Here is a 15,069-nt window from a genome sequence, read left to right on the forward strand (position 1 = left end):
GACAGATGGTTTTTCATTTTTCACTCATTATTTTGCCGAGACAATTCTGTTGATGTGCCAAGTTTTTATGGTATTTTTTGTCGTTTTCAATTTACTACCCGGAGCTTTCGAGTGGAGCTGCCAGACCAACGGCAGCCAAGTGGAAAGGTCACTGCGGATTGGATGAGTCACTACTGATGGGCAATCGTGCCTCCTGAGAACCGACTCATGATGGAGCACTTGGCAAGGCCCTGGTTCTGCAGCAGGATATTTATAAAAAAGAGTCCATTGACAGGCCAGTTGAACGGGGTGTTCAATCAAAACAGGATAAAGCGGCTTTCCCTTTTCCCAGGAGGTCAAAGGTAAACCGCTCGGCAGAGACTACTTTTCAGTTTATGCAAATGTCAAGCACCAGAAAATGGAAGTGCATTGGGGAGCGCTTGATCTTAAACTAAGTTACACTTCGTTAAATAACATTCTTTCTCACCTTTAAATAAAAGTAATAATGTATTCACTATAGGTAAAGTTACCTAAGACATTTGAGTTACCAAAACTAAACCATCTGAGTAAAAGCTCTTTGTAGAACGTTTTCACTTCATTAACTGAAGGCTGAACGAAAGTACATTACTAATTATAGCTATCAATCTTTTTTTTATATTTTTTTATGTTTTGGGAAGATATAATAGAAATATCCATTCCGTTCCAATTATTTAATAGTGTATTTTTGTTTCACTTCAAACTTTGTCAATCTCAATTTATTTTAGTTTATGACTGAAAGTCGATTTCGAATCAATTTCCACCTGTCACGGCCCCAGCTTGCAGAACCATGGCGAATCTTCGAGATATCCATCTTGAGCCGCACATGGTTGTGGCACTCGGAATCTCCGTGCTCCATTCTCCGGTCCTGAAAAGCGCATCGCAATTGGAAAATACGGTATAAGCCAATTTGAATGTGGCACGAGCTGTCGCACAGTGTCGACATTTCCAAGAGCTTCTGTTTTCTTGGCCTAAAAAAAAGGCAAATAAGCAAAAAACCAGATACTCCACAGCTGCATCTTCCAATGCAATTCAGCAAACTGAATCGAAAATGAAATTATTTGAATTTTGCGTTAAAGTCACTTTTCCACTTTCCTTCTTCCTGTTATTTTAACTTAATGTAACATGTTGAAGTTGGGGCCGACTTTAATATGAGCGACCAGCCTTTGAGTGCGTGTTACGACCGTAAATCTGTCTCTAAATCCGTATGAAGTTCCCTTTTTATTTTGCTGACCACTGGTCAGCTGCCAATAAATCGGTTGGCAGTGGGCGGTCTCTTTGGTCGCCGGGTTTGCTGTGTAATTGTGCGAGTCAAGTGAGCCCGCAGTGGGACGGGTCATGAAGGTTAAGCCAAGTGGAAATGTCGGGTGATTAATCGGAAAGTACCCCAAAAAGGTTACGTTCCGCTGGTCAGCGGCGATTCTATTAGAAAACTTTTGGATCGCCGGGCGGTTAAAGTGTCAACAGCGAGGCAAATACATGAAAACTCTTTGGCGCGTCATGCCATTGATTGGCGTGGCCACCCACGAGCGCCCAGACTTGGTTTCCGAAATTGTTGTCTTTCGGGGCGAACGGAAGGAAACATCATCTGTCAGCCAGCCTGGCAGCCTGGCAGCCGTCTTATTGGGAAATGAAAATATTAAAAATATATTCCGACTGTCGGGCCAGAGCAAAGCCATCGTACTGACAGGTGCAGGAAGGGAAAAGGAGCAACCCACGGGGAAAATAAATCAGCGAGCCGTAATCCGCCGCGTTGTCTCTGAACTGGGCTTTGCAAGTTTCGCCGCCTTTCCTATGGCTTTTCAGCCGAAGAAAAAGCCTAAAAACTCAGGCACATGCCACCAACGGATCAAGTTTGAGGGCTTCTGCAAAAAGCCCAGAAATTAATGTACAAGATGTATTCAAAGAGATATTACGCGGGGGACAGAGCTGGAATTTAATTTAGTTTTTTCCAGGTCCGCGAAGAGTTTAGCAGCTGAAGCCTTAGAAAAGAAGTACAATATGTGTGGGTGGATAATTTATTGTCAAGTTTGATAAACGCATTTTTGCCAGCAGATAGTATCAATCATAGAATAGCAAAGTTCGAAATGTCAGTGGAGAAAATGTTGGAGTTCAATTGGTCTTCAAAGAGCATGTACTCAAGGAAATAAATCAAAAGGAAATTTACTTAATACTTGAAAATACATTCCTGATAAATAATGATAAATACGATGAATCATTTAATTTATATTTCTAAGAAATAAATTGTTTTTAAAAAAGAATACATTTTTGTTGTTGATAAATCATAATAAAAAGAATAAGTGATGAATAAATTATTTTATGAATACATACAATACAATAATAAATATCGTACATTTACTTTAAAGAAGCATTTACAAAAACTAAAAATTTCGTATTACAATTAATTATTTTTTTTAACTTACCAAAAGACTTCACCAAAAACAACCAAAAATTTGAGTTTTGGTTGCTTTTGATAATGTTTTTTATCAGAACTTTTGAACATTGCTCAATGTAAGTCATCAATGCAATTAAAAACGATAATGACTTGTGACCGCTGACAAAAAACTTTGCTATACTTGGACATGGCAGTGCCAAAAGCACTTGGCTTATCCTTCGCCCACTTCCGCTGGAAACAATGCTCGTTCGTCTGCTGCCCAAACAATAAACATTAAATTAATTTCCTCGAGCGCTCTCCACCCACGCAGCGAGTAAATTTCACTTATGCCCACCCATCGGAGTTTAGTGGTGCATTTCCGGCGGGCATGGGCATGGGGAAATCGGCGAGTATACGGGTGCCTGGGCGTTCCTCAATTGCACAAACACAAACTGGGTCGTTGTGGTCATTATAGAGGGCATAAAACTTGATTGCTCGCCTTACGACATTTGGCTGCCTTATAAATAGACAGGCAGACACTTTCACTGGGTGCAATGGTTATTGCAGTGTTGCGGCAACATGCAGCTTGCAGTAATGACGGCGCCAATTTTCTTTATGAATGAATTTTCCCCGCGACAGAGGCAACATTTCCGCGGCGCAGGCGCCCTGCTGATCTGCAACAATGTTGCGGCGCGTTGTTGGCAACACGGCGGAAAGCCGGAAAATCTAAGCGAAAAATTCGGCGGCACAGTTGGCAGACAGCTTTCAACGCGTTCGCGCCGCAAAAAGCGTTCGGCAAGCGAATTTCGAAATATTTAAAAATATCACTCATACGCACGGGAGAGCGAGTGTGTGAAACGAGAGTGAGAGTGCACCGATATTCACCGAATAAATAAATAGAAACCAAGTTTTGTTTATCCCATTCGAAACGGAGAAAGTGTTTAAATAATACCTGCTGTAGTATATAATCAAGTGAAATGGCCTGCCAGCAGCGCTTTAATTTATAAATAAATATATTAAATATATTCTGGCGTGTGTGAGTGAGCAGCATCGATAAAAAGCTCCCCAAAGAATTTTTTTCGGAGGCACAACGTGAAAATTATCTCCCCCGAAAACCGGGGAAGCCAAAGAACTCTCAGCCCCGGAAAAAACGAAAACAACAAATCGAATTGTAGATCATTCCATTCCAATTTAACTAACCCCATCGCGCCGAAAATCCCTTGGCATTGATTGTTGACATTCTCGCCGCCAAGATATGCAAATCGGAATATGCGAATATCTTGCGCACCCTCGAGTTGTAAATTAAATTCCCAAGGTAAGCAAATAACTCTTAATAAGCCTATTAAAAAGCACCCAGTGGAAACAAAAACAAAGCGGAAAACGTGCGTCGTAAAACATGCGTTTTCCTTAAGAAAGCAAAATGTCAAGTGGCTTTTTTTATTAGCATCCTTGGGTGTGGAAAATCCTCGTGATTTTCATGTCGATAAGCCGCAGCATGTTGAATATTAAAAAGATTAATTTATGGCTGTGGGAACCCCTCATGTGTCTTGTCGCACGAATATATTTCACAAAGGCATTTTATATCATTGTCTGGGCATTACTAGGGACGAGGACTCTCTGCCAGTGACGGGTCATCCGTGAGATGCAATCGCTCCAACATATTCGATTTGCATGAATGTTTTTCATCGAAAGTGGCTTCCTCGGCTTCTGGCTTTTATTATGACATGATTTCTAAGGGAAAACATCTTGAAAAGAATTCTTTATTGCATAAGGGTAACAAGCAGTGCAGGAGGAAACACAGGCCCCTATCGAATTCTATAAAATTGTGATAACAATACAGGAAAAGTGGTAGTTTCTTTCTCAACAAGAACACATTTTACAAATTGGATTTGTGTAAGAAGAAAAGCAATTCAATTCGAGCAAACTCATGAGCCATTTATAAGTTGACTCTTTCTTTTGCCAAACCTTAAAAAATATATTTTTTATTTAATTCCAACGGCAATTTTCTAGAACAGTTTTAATACCAATGCATCGCAACAAGAATTTCAAAGTATTTATACAAAGACTACATTTCCTTTGAGGGCAAAACTTACATATTTCATATTACTTTATTCGCCGTATTTAATATGAAAACAAAGTAACCGGTAAACGCATAAAACTTGGTTTCATTTTAGCTGACATTAAATTAAATAAAGTAGCCTCGGGCTTAGATTGTCGTACTAAACTACTATTTTGTTTTTCCATAGGATGTTTGCAGTCACTTTTGGGCAGATAAGGCTTCTTGCCTTACATTTTAATTAAAAGTAGAAACCTAATAAGAGATGATAGATAGATTAAAGCGAGAAATACTTCAGGAATGCCCACGAAAAAGTTTTCGCTAGAATTTCTTGGCCTTAAACAAATAAGAGAATACTTGTAAAGTAAATTTACATGCCACATCTTTTTGCTGGCTATATATACATTTTCGTCCAGGTGCTGCTATTCAAATTTATTCACATGCATTTCTCTTATCCACAAACTGCATATTAATTAAGTAAATGCTGCAAGTTTATTTATACGCGAGCTGAAATAAAAAACAAGGAGAAGCTTGTGGGTGAACTAAGGAAAAACTCAGACTCAGCTGAAAACTGGAAACCAGCCGCAATGGATTTTTTTGGCCTTGGTTTAAGTTCTGCAGGCAAACAGATCTTGAGCCTTTTCATCCTTCGCTGCTACTTAATGTCGCAATGATTAAGTATACCACGCGTGGTACTTTGCAGGAAACAATGCAGCGATTATTTACCCTAAACGCAGCCATTCAGGAAAACAACCATGTGCACCATTAAATAAAAAAGTAGAAGACTACACAGAAACAAAAGTATAACATGCTCATACTCTTGGTTAAAGCACATAAAAAATAAAAAGGATTAAAACATTTTTATATGAAATTAGTATATGAGTGGAACGCACCTGACGAAATTAAGCTAATAGAAGTTACAAATAAAAGAGCTTAAAATATTAGTATGAATATACAAAAACATTATTATTTTTTCATTTTTATAATTATTTATTGGCTTGTCAGTACTTAAGCTAACTTCAATTGATAGTCCCTTTTCTTTTTCATTAAAAAGAAATGTAAGTTTTATTATAGGTAATAATGTGTAAATTCCTTAAGCAATATTCTGAGGGAAAGTCCAGTTCTTGTCAGTGCAAAAAGAGTGACAAAGACGAACGCGTTGGGGCATAAATCACTTGCTTTTTGGAGAGAGTCGAGCACCTGGCCATTGAGCAATCAAATGGTGCGAATTTCGACAATTAGTGAAGCTGGATGCCGAATGCCCCTGGTTTCCTCTGGAGCTGGCCAGGATGCTCATTAAAACCGAAATTGCAACAGAAATATGCAAGTGACAGCGGGGCAGGCCGAACAAAAACCGGGCTGGACATTCAGAGCCATTCGAGCCATCCCTCGTTTTGGCCAAAGTCGCATTTCTTTATTTCTTAGCGTTTGCCTTTGGTTCCGACTGCCAGAGTGTCGAGAGCAAAAGCCTTGAAACTGTCAACTAAAAATAAATCGCAAAGAGCTCGCTTTCTGCTCTTTCGCTTCGAGATATAATAATTATAATTTTGTGTTTTCATTTCATGCCGCCAACCAGATTCTTTCACTTTTATATGTTTTATATTTTATTTGGCTTTATATGCTCAACATGCGGCTGAGCACTCTCTATTCTATTCATTTTGCGTTCAGAAAGCACTAAATCCAATGCTATATGTCTATAAGTAAAGCGAATTCCGCAGGCACATGGAATCACAATGGAAAAGTGGATGGCAAACATAAGTTAATATACTTAAGCTGCTTAATTAAATAAATTCAGCAAAAAATGACAGGCACGGAGTGATATATGGCACAGGCATAGGTGTCGATTTTAGGGGTTCTTGTGGGGTTTTTCACTTACCAGTAAGAAATATTTAATGAATTTAAAATGCAATATAATATATTTTAAAAGTTTTTCTGTTAGTAATTTTTATATACAATCTGGCATCGATCTTCGTGTTTTTCGACACTTAACGTAAGCCTCTAATTTATTATGGCCCTAATTAATAGCTACCACCTGTTAAGCAATCAATAACGTTTTCATATCCGTTTCATCAACTCGAGAACTCTCGCTTGCTTCCCACTTAAGTAAGGAAAACAAATCTGCTCGACACATGCCAGAAATCCCAGCCAAACGAGAATGACACAATCCAGACAATCCGGCGCCCAAACTAAACATGGATTCTCCACACCGAGCCAACTGCACTCATGAAAATCCAACAAAGGAAAAGTACGGAAAATGGGAAAACAAAGAGGAGAGTGAATGGCGAAGAAGCATTCCACATGCAAATTGCTTTCTGAATAATTAAGCTTAATGTCGTTCACAGAATGAAACATTAATTGAAACTATTTGCGGTTCACCATGAAAAGTGAAAGGATGCGACGTGTCTGTTCTAATTATCCCGGCATTGATTTGGCCATAACACACTCGGCTGTAAATAAAATTCCATTTAATTATCCACATTCACTTTAATTGCATCGGCACTTGAAAGTGCAATTAGCACTACGGGGTGCACGGCCAGCACTTTATTCATAAAGAATTTATGGGGAAAAAACGCGAAAACCCGTTTAAGCCCTAACGGGAAAAATTGTACGGCTCAGCCAAAGTTCACACGACTCATGCCCTTTGAATGCCCTTTTTTCCGAAAGAGTTTAAAGGCTTAAAGTTTTCCGGTTGGCTTGCATGTTGATTTCAGACAGCTTTTAGTGGTTAAGCCGCGTAATCCGAGCTGTATTTATGGTTCATTCAGCCGCTCAGAAGGCTGTAAAAAGCGGTTTCCCAAAAACTGGAGATTGTTTAATGGTTTCGGGAATGCCAGTTAGTGTCGCGCTGATTTTTAGTTTAGTTGACGGCAAATACTATTACAAAATAAAACATTTAATATTTTTTTGCCAATTAATATTTTAAAGCACCCTAAAAAAATTGAAATTAATCACTTTCTGAATTACATATATTACATGTCTTCTTAACAGTTTAGTTTACATTTTGCTGCCCAATAGGGCAGTCCAAAAATATGGAAAGCTCATTCAAAAGGACACTCATCATCCCCGAACCCGTCTTTAATCTTTGTTGTTTTTCCAGGAAACATGTGAAACAACAAAAGCCGAGAAAAACCCCATGCCCAAGTAACAAAGACCGATAAGGCAGAGAAACCAAAAAGCCTCTGTTTTCCTTTTTCTTCCGCGTGACAAAAAGGAAGTGGTGGGGAATTCCGAATGCCAGAACTGCCGCAATAAAGCCAGCTGTGGGGAAAAAATTGCCAGCTAGGATCGAGTGTTTGTTTCTTTTTTTTAGCCAAGCCAGGCTGGGAAAAAGCAATTTTGGGACTGGTCGTGTGGGCGATTTACCAATGTCAGGGCCGTAAAAAGTAAATGTATGAGTCACACGCAGGCAAAGCAACTAAAACAGGACACGTGCAGGCCGTCAAGGGGGGCAAAAAGGGTCAGAGGCATTAAAGATAATTGCTCTTATAATTGCCCGTAGAAGGTCCCTACCGAAAGCACTTCTATTCTCGCCTCTAATTGAGATAATCGCATTAGGACCCCAGGGTCGAAACAATGAAACTCGTTGGCGGACAGGATGGCTCAACGACGCTCTGCGACACCTGCAGTCCAATGACCGCAAATCGCTGACCACTTAACATGCAAACAACTGCAGCGGGCACTGCCAGTTAATCAAAATGCTGCTGCTGCACAGATAACGAATGCAATTTCACCAAATATCACGAATACGCAGCGTGTGACCCGGCGCCCTTTGTCCTGCATTTGTTCCGGTGTCCTGCACTCTGTGGTTAACTGAGCAAAACCGCAAACATCGCATACACCCACGGCCACAATTACATGTACTATATAATCAACAGCAGCAGTTGCCGGACTCTTTGTTTCACTAACCTGGCCGTAAATTACGTCAGCATAGATCCACAATCGCATTCGACAAGGGTATATATATTGATTTCATTGCCCAATCTATTCCCTTGATTGGTCACAAGCAGTCCTGAATTGGCTCACTGAGGAAAACATATATCATAACAATATCAAAACGTAAAAATAATAAAATATATAACATAAATAATTTAGATATAATTTTCCCTCCGGCTTTTAAATTATGGTTTGGTACTATCTCTATAAATCGCGGTAAATATAAACATTGGCAGCTCTCTGAATTTATCTCTATTTTCTCATGAGTTCGCCACTGCAGCTGCCCGTTTTATCTTATCTAAAATTCAGTTGCTCGCCTGTCACGCTTGTCGTAAGCCGCTTAAATTCTCGCAAACCTGAAATCTAATAATCTTGTAAAGTAATTTCAACCGCCGTGTGTGTCCCGAATCTCAACCTCTTGTTGACCGATACGACATAAACAATCTACAGAAAACAAACTGGTGTACCATTATGTGGAAGAACTTAAAGCTGCGTACAAAATTCAGCAACTCAGCACTTTAATTGACTCGTTTAATACAATTTTAATTAACGTATCCAATGCCACTTAATTATAAGTAATTTCTTTGCAGTTATTATATAAATAACTTAAATTTAACTAGCTGAAATTTGTTCAAGAGTTTCTCATTCGTTTTTTAAATTGTTTATGTAATTAAGTCCTTTTCTAGGATCTATATATTTTTCCCTGTAACTATATAGTCCCCGATACAACACGACTAACTGATTGATTTGCTTGGCCACTTGACGAGCCATCAGTCGGTGCTCAAATTTGGGCCCCATTCCGTTTGTATCTGCGCCTTTGTTTGTTGGTCAAATGGATCGTGGATGTGGGGGTGTGTGTGGTTCGTTTTGGCTTTGGCCACTTAAGCTTGATTGATGTGTCAAAATTGTGACATTCGAGGGGCGCGGCGGTGTGAGAATCCGTGATATTTACACGTGGCAGCGACATGTTTAGTGCGAGCCGAAACCCTTAAATGATTTAGTGGCCACACTTGTTGCCAGACAATTCGATAGGGGCCGAGAACAAATAAAGTGAATTAAATCATTAGAGTGTGACAAACACAGGACCTTCATTAAGGGATAATGGCCAATAGAAATGGAAATAGTCCATTCAGCAAAAACCAATTTCATTGGCAATTAGGGCCAATCCTTTTTGGGACACGAAAATGTTTCCGACTAATTTGGTGTTAGTTTCTGTTTCCGTTTATAATGGAGATTGCGGGTTGTGGGTTCTACATATAGAACATACATATATTCGAACTAACATACTATCTAGATTGACAGACTGATAGCAAAACTTGTTTATATACGATCTAGGAATAGATAGGAGAATATAAATAAACGTGCTGAGTGTTTGCAGTATCTGAGGGCTGATTAAATGCCTCTCCATAAAAATATGATATTAAATTATGGCAGTAATAAAATGGTTTAATCCCTTTCAAATTACAATAGACAGAAAACTGCTTAATTTTGCTTAAAGATTATAGAATTCCCTGAGAGCTTACTGAAATTCACATTCAACGGAATGTAATAAGATATTCCTTAGGAAGCTGCTAACACGCCCATCCGTCGGCATCTTGGAATAGTTAATTTCCAGAAAATTAAACTTCTGGCGAGGGCAAGAGGAGAACAAATAGGCAAATCATTTTGAAACGTAATAACCTTGTCCTAATTATAGAACTAATTGTTACAAATTTACCTGTGAAAGCAGGCATCAATTAGGCTTCCTTTTAAGCAAGGACAAGCAGAACGCCAGCAATTGACACCAAAGGTCCTTATAATGCGCAGGGAAAATGTTTTGGTCTCCGGCAAACACACATATATCTTACTTATTTCCCCACCAATTGCCAAGCAAACAAGTTTGTTTGGGGGGCACTGGGAAGAAGATTCTGGTTGCTAATCGATATAACCTACGTTACCTGTCCAAAGACACTTAAAAGAATTGTAATAAAGTTATTTTTAAATATTTTTGTAATCGCTCCATAAATGTAAAATAAAAAAAAAATGTGGAATTATTTATAATATAAATATATACAATAGTTATATGGTGTCCTTATATATTTCAATATGTGTGATATCTTTTAGAAATATATTTATTTCAGTGCCACCTGTAAGCTTGTTTTAAACGACCTTCCATTTTTCATTTCCTATTTTGCAGCTTAAAGTGTCGACGACGCCGGCTGAAAGCCAGGACAAAGGACACCGTCATCAGGTGCTCGTGACCCCTGGTCCGTGACCAAAGAGGCAGGTGGCGGAACAATAAGTACCCGACCTGTGGCCGCAGAATTGATGTTCGTGCGAAAGTTTCCCGTCAGCTACCCAAATGTTACGCCCACGCTTCGAGTAGGGTTAGGCCTGCGGATCGGGGAGGAGGGTCCCCAGTAGACCGCAGACCCAGACCCCCGCCACCATGAGTGGTGCTTCGGTTGCGAGGCTACTGCTCCGCCTGGAGCTCCCCTCGCCGGGAGTAATGCCACCACCGCCCACCGACTACGACTACGGAGGCGCCATCAGCGAGGATGAGTTCCTGGCCAGTGTGATGGCCACCGAGGGGCCAACGGTTCGGTATGATCTGTACCCCCAAAACCACACCCAACCCAACCTGCAGCGCGTCTTCAACCACACGGAGGTGCAAACGGATCTGCAGTATCCCCACTATGACGATTTGGGTCTGGAAATTGATCCGAATTGGACGCGAATCTGCGAGGACGTGTACAATCCACTGCTGGAAAACAATCGAATTGAGTTCTGGGTCTGTGGCGTGCTGATAAATATCGTTGGTGTCCTCGGCATCCTGGGCAATATAATCTCCATGATAATCCTCTCGCGACCCCAGATGAGATCGAGTATCAACTATCTGCTCACTGGCCTGGCCCGCTGCGATACCGTACTTATCATCACCTCAATATTGCTCTTCGGCATACCCTCTATATATCCGTATACGGGCCATCTCTTTGGCTACTACAACTACGTTTATCCGTTCATATCGCCGGCGGTATTTCCCATAGGCATGATAGCCCAGACAGCCAGTATATATATGACATTTACGGTGACGCTGGAAAGATATGTGGCCGTTTGCCATCCCTTGAAAGCGAGAGCGCTCTGTACCTACGGAAGAGCCAAAATATACTTTATAGTATGCGTCTGCTTCTCCCTGGCCTATAATATGCCTCGATTCTGGGAGGTCCTGACTGTAACCTATCCCGAGCCCGGGAAAGATGTAATACTCCACTGCGTGAGACCCTCGAGACTGAGGAGATCGGAGGCCTACATCAATATATACATACACTGGTGTTACCTGATCGTGAACTATATAATACCCTTTCTTACCCTGGCCATACTGAATTGCCTGATATATAGACAGGTGAAGAGGGCCAATAGGGAGCGTCAGCGACTGTCGAGATCGGAGAAGAGGGAAATTGGTCTGGCCACAATGCTGCTGTGCGTGGTGATAGTGTTCTTCATGCTGAACTTTCTGCCCCTGGTACTCAATATATCGGAGGCCTTCTACAGCACCATCGATCACAAGATCACGAAGATCTCGAATCTATTGATCACCATCAACAGCAGCGTCAACTTTCTAATATACATCATCTTTGGCGAGAAGTTCAAGCGCATTTTTTTACTCATTTTTTTCAAGCGCCGCCTGAGTCGTGACCAACCGGATCTTATCCACTACGAGAGCTCCATATCGAACAACGGCGATGGGACGCTGAACCACCGATCCTCCGGCCGCTTCTCGAGGCACGGAACCCAGCGGAGCACCACCACCACCTATCTGGTGGCCACCGGAGGGCCAGGCGGTGGGGGATGCGTTGGTGGCGGTGGCAATAATTCCCTCAACAATGTTCGCCTGACCCAGGTGTCGGGGTCACCCGGACTGGTCAAGATCAAGCGGAACAGAGCTCCGTCCCCAGGCCCTGTGGTCTACTTTCCCGCCCGCGAGATGCAGAGGTCCGCATCCACCACGAATTCGACAACCAATAATAACACATCCATTGGTTACGACTGGACGCTGCCGGACAGCAAGAAACTGGGACACGTCTCGTCCGGATTTTGAGACTGCCTCCGGGTGAAATCGATGGGAGTGAGTCAAACGGAAGGGGTTACTCTAGTCCACTAGTCTTGTAAATAAGAATAGTCAAAGAGCAGGGCTTAGCAGACAGCTGTGGTCAAAATAATAGCTAGAATGAGATCCTTCAATAAATGGGAAACGTTACGTTTTGAAAATGTTCTCGATTTTTAAAATTGATCCAGAAAATGATTTTAATTGTATGAACTTTCAATGTAAAAATAAATATACTCAGAAAAAAATTCAAATCTCAGAAGGTAGTGATAATATGTTGACCACAGTTGTAACTAATATATACTGACCTGTACAGAAGGCATAAACTAAACGCTCCAAGCGTTGCGTTACTTTGTGATAAGCGTTAAGTGTTTCCTTCCCCAATTTCTCTACTACTCCTCCAAAACTTTACTCGTTGATATAGCTCTTAGGACAGTTAGAATTGCCATCGATCAGGCTGAAGAAAATAGTCTCTTAGACTGAGAATTTAATATTGCTTTTCCCTGACTTCATCCCTTTATATTCCCCTATAAAATCAATTGAATTTGTATCAATTTCGCAGTAAATTAGTCATCGAAACTTCTTCGAACACAATATCGTTTCACTTTCCACTGGCCTTTGGTCAAAGTTTTATTTATTAGCGTAAACTTTGACTGCCTTTAATTAAATACCCTTTACAACGCATTTTACGGCCGAACTTGATGAATGATTTTCCTTTTCCTTGGCTGATTTGGGTGGTCCGAACTTTTCGATTTTCTCACACTTTTCCGGAAACTGGCGTTCTTTGGGTTCAAAATAAGAGGGCCGGCAATCTGTCAACTTGTCAGAAAGTTTTGAAAACGCCGCTCAAAGTTTAGTCAGCTCAAAAGTTTGCCAGCATTATTTAGTCGCCCAAAAAACTCAAGTAGCTCAATTTAACAGCAAATGCAACAATAATAAATAACAAAAGAAAAAGACATTTTCAGGTGTTCACAAAAGAATTATATTTACTGCTCCTTGGCCCTCAACAACAAATATAATCCCCTCTATTGTGTAAATACATTTAAGACTTCTGTAAATACCTATTAATTAGCAAGTATGCAAAGCATAAACGAATACCAAAGATATGAAATTTAGATTTCAATTAAGATTACTGAAGTCCAGGAAAGGGGATTCTGAGTTATTGTAAAAAATGAGGAGGATACAGATTTAAAGAAATTTTCAAGAAAAATTATTTATTTCACCATGTTTCGATGTTTTTTATATGTTCTTAACTATTATTACATTTTGATTTAATTAAGCATCAGTCAATTTTATCACTCGTAAACAATTATTTAAATACTCAAATTTAAAACAATAAGTTAGGATTCCCTTCTCCTAGCCGAAATACGCCCTAATTTATTTAGGTCTAGCTTAGCTTTAATATTGTATAGTCATAGCAAATACGTAATCGAAACTAATATAAATAAATTCAACGATTGTGCGAATAAATGATGATGACACACCCGAAATACTTTTAGTGTGCGAATAATTTACCCAATTTTTGGGGGGCCTGATCTGAATTGATTTTCAGATTTTGCACCGCAATTACCACAGCCGCCATAATAGCCGAAGTTTACTAGCCAGACGCAGTTTGGAAAATGATAACGAGCACTTAAGACGGCCACTTGCAATTCAATTGTGCCGGGTCCTGTCGGATAATTGCCAGCGCAGTGTCAGGCCGATGGGAAAATCTCGGTCCTCTTCTCGGCAGAATCTAAACTGGGGAGATGTTGGGGATGGGTAAGGATGAGTAGGGATAAGGCGGATGGAGGAGGAGGTCCTGGCGCATTTGCGTATCTTATGCTAAGCACGTTGGCAGGATGTCGACTTTAGCCAAGACAGTCGTGAAGCCGGTAATAATGCTCCACAGCCCCACAAAGGAATTTAAATAATAATAACCATAACAATAAGATACAAACACACACGCACAAAGGAGGAGGTTGTGGGGGTGGCAAGGTCGGATCGCCCAGGTGGCAGCCTGCCGGAGTGAATTACCGCCCGCACGTGAGCCCCAAGCTAATAATGGGGATATACACCGATCTAAGATAACAGCAAATAATTGGAACAAGGGGAGCCAGCAAAAGCACAGCCCATTTGGACTGGATATTATTGCATGTTTCCTGAAACTGTCAACCCACATACCTGTGTGTGCTGGTAATATATGCTTTTAATATCCCCAAAATGAAAGGTCGAGAGCTTCGTTTTAATTGAGAAAATTGCCGGTTGAGCTGACAAGTCAAAATATTTTATAAAGTACCATTGTGCTACAAATTAATATTCTTCAGGCGAAGAAAATATATATAAATATATCAATTATATAATATGTTAGCTGTCCAAAACAGCGCGCTTTTAGCCTTCTGACCATTTTGGACAAAGTAAAGTCAAAAAAGGTCAAGGAAAAACATGGGTTTTTAGGCAAAACCCAATAGTCGGAATTTACACCCAAAAGAAGCCCGTATTTTGGGCGAAACTTTTAAAGCAATGGTCCAAAAGAATGTCATACCTTGCCGAACTCGTAATAAAATTTCCAATCGATTGGCATCCCACCTAAAAATTTAATTTTTGTCAAAAATTTTCAAAAAAAGA

At 40.4% G+C, this 15,069-nt stretch overlaps 1 protein-coding gene across 1 annotated transcript; it reads left to right on the forward strand.

Moving 5' to 3' along the window:
- Positions 1-3,154: 3,154 nt before the first annotated feature.
- Positions 3,155-13,945, forward strand: LOC108035612 (FMRFamide receptor). Its single transcript, XM_017111298.3, has 2 exons — positions 3,155-3,704; positions 10,555-13,945. The coding sequence occupies exon 2, from the start codon at positions 10,807-10,809 to the stop codon at positions 12,454-12,456; it is 1,650 nt and encodes a 549-aa protein (XP_016966787.1). The 5' UTR covers positions 3,155-3,704; positions 10,555-10,806; the 3' UTR covers positions 12,457-13,945.
- Positions 13,946-15,069: the final 1,124 nt, after the last annotated feature.

This window comes from Drosophila biarmipes, chromosome 3L (genome assembly GCF_025231255.1).
Source record: "Drosophila biarmipes strain raj3 chromosome 3L, RU_DBia_V1.1, whole genome shotgun sequence".
NCBI lineage: Eukaryota > Metazoa > Arthropoda > Insecta > Diptera > Drosophilidae > Drosophila > Drosophila biarmipes.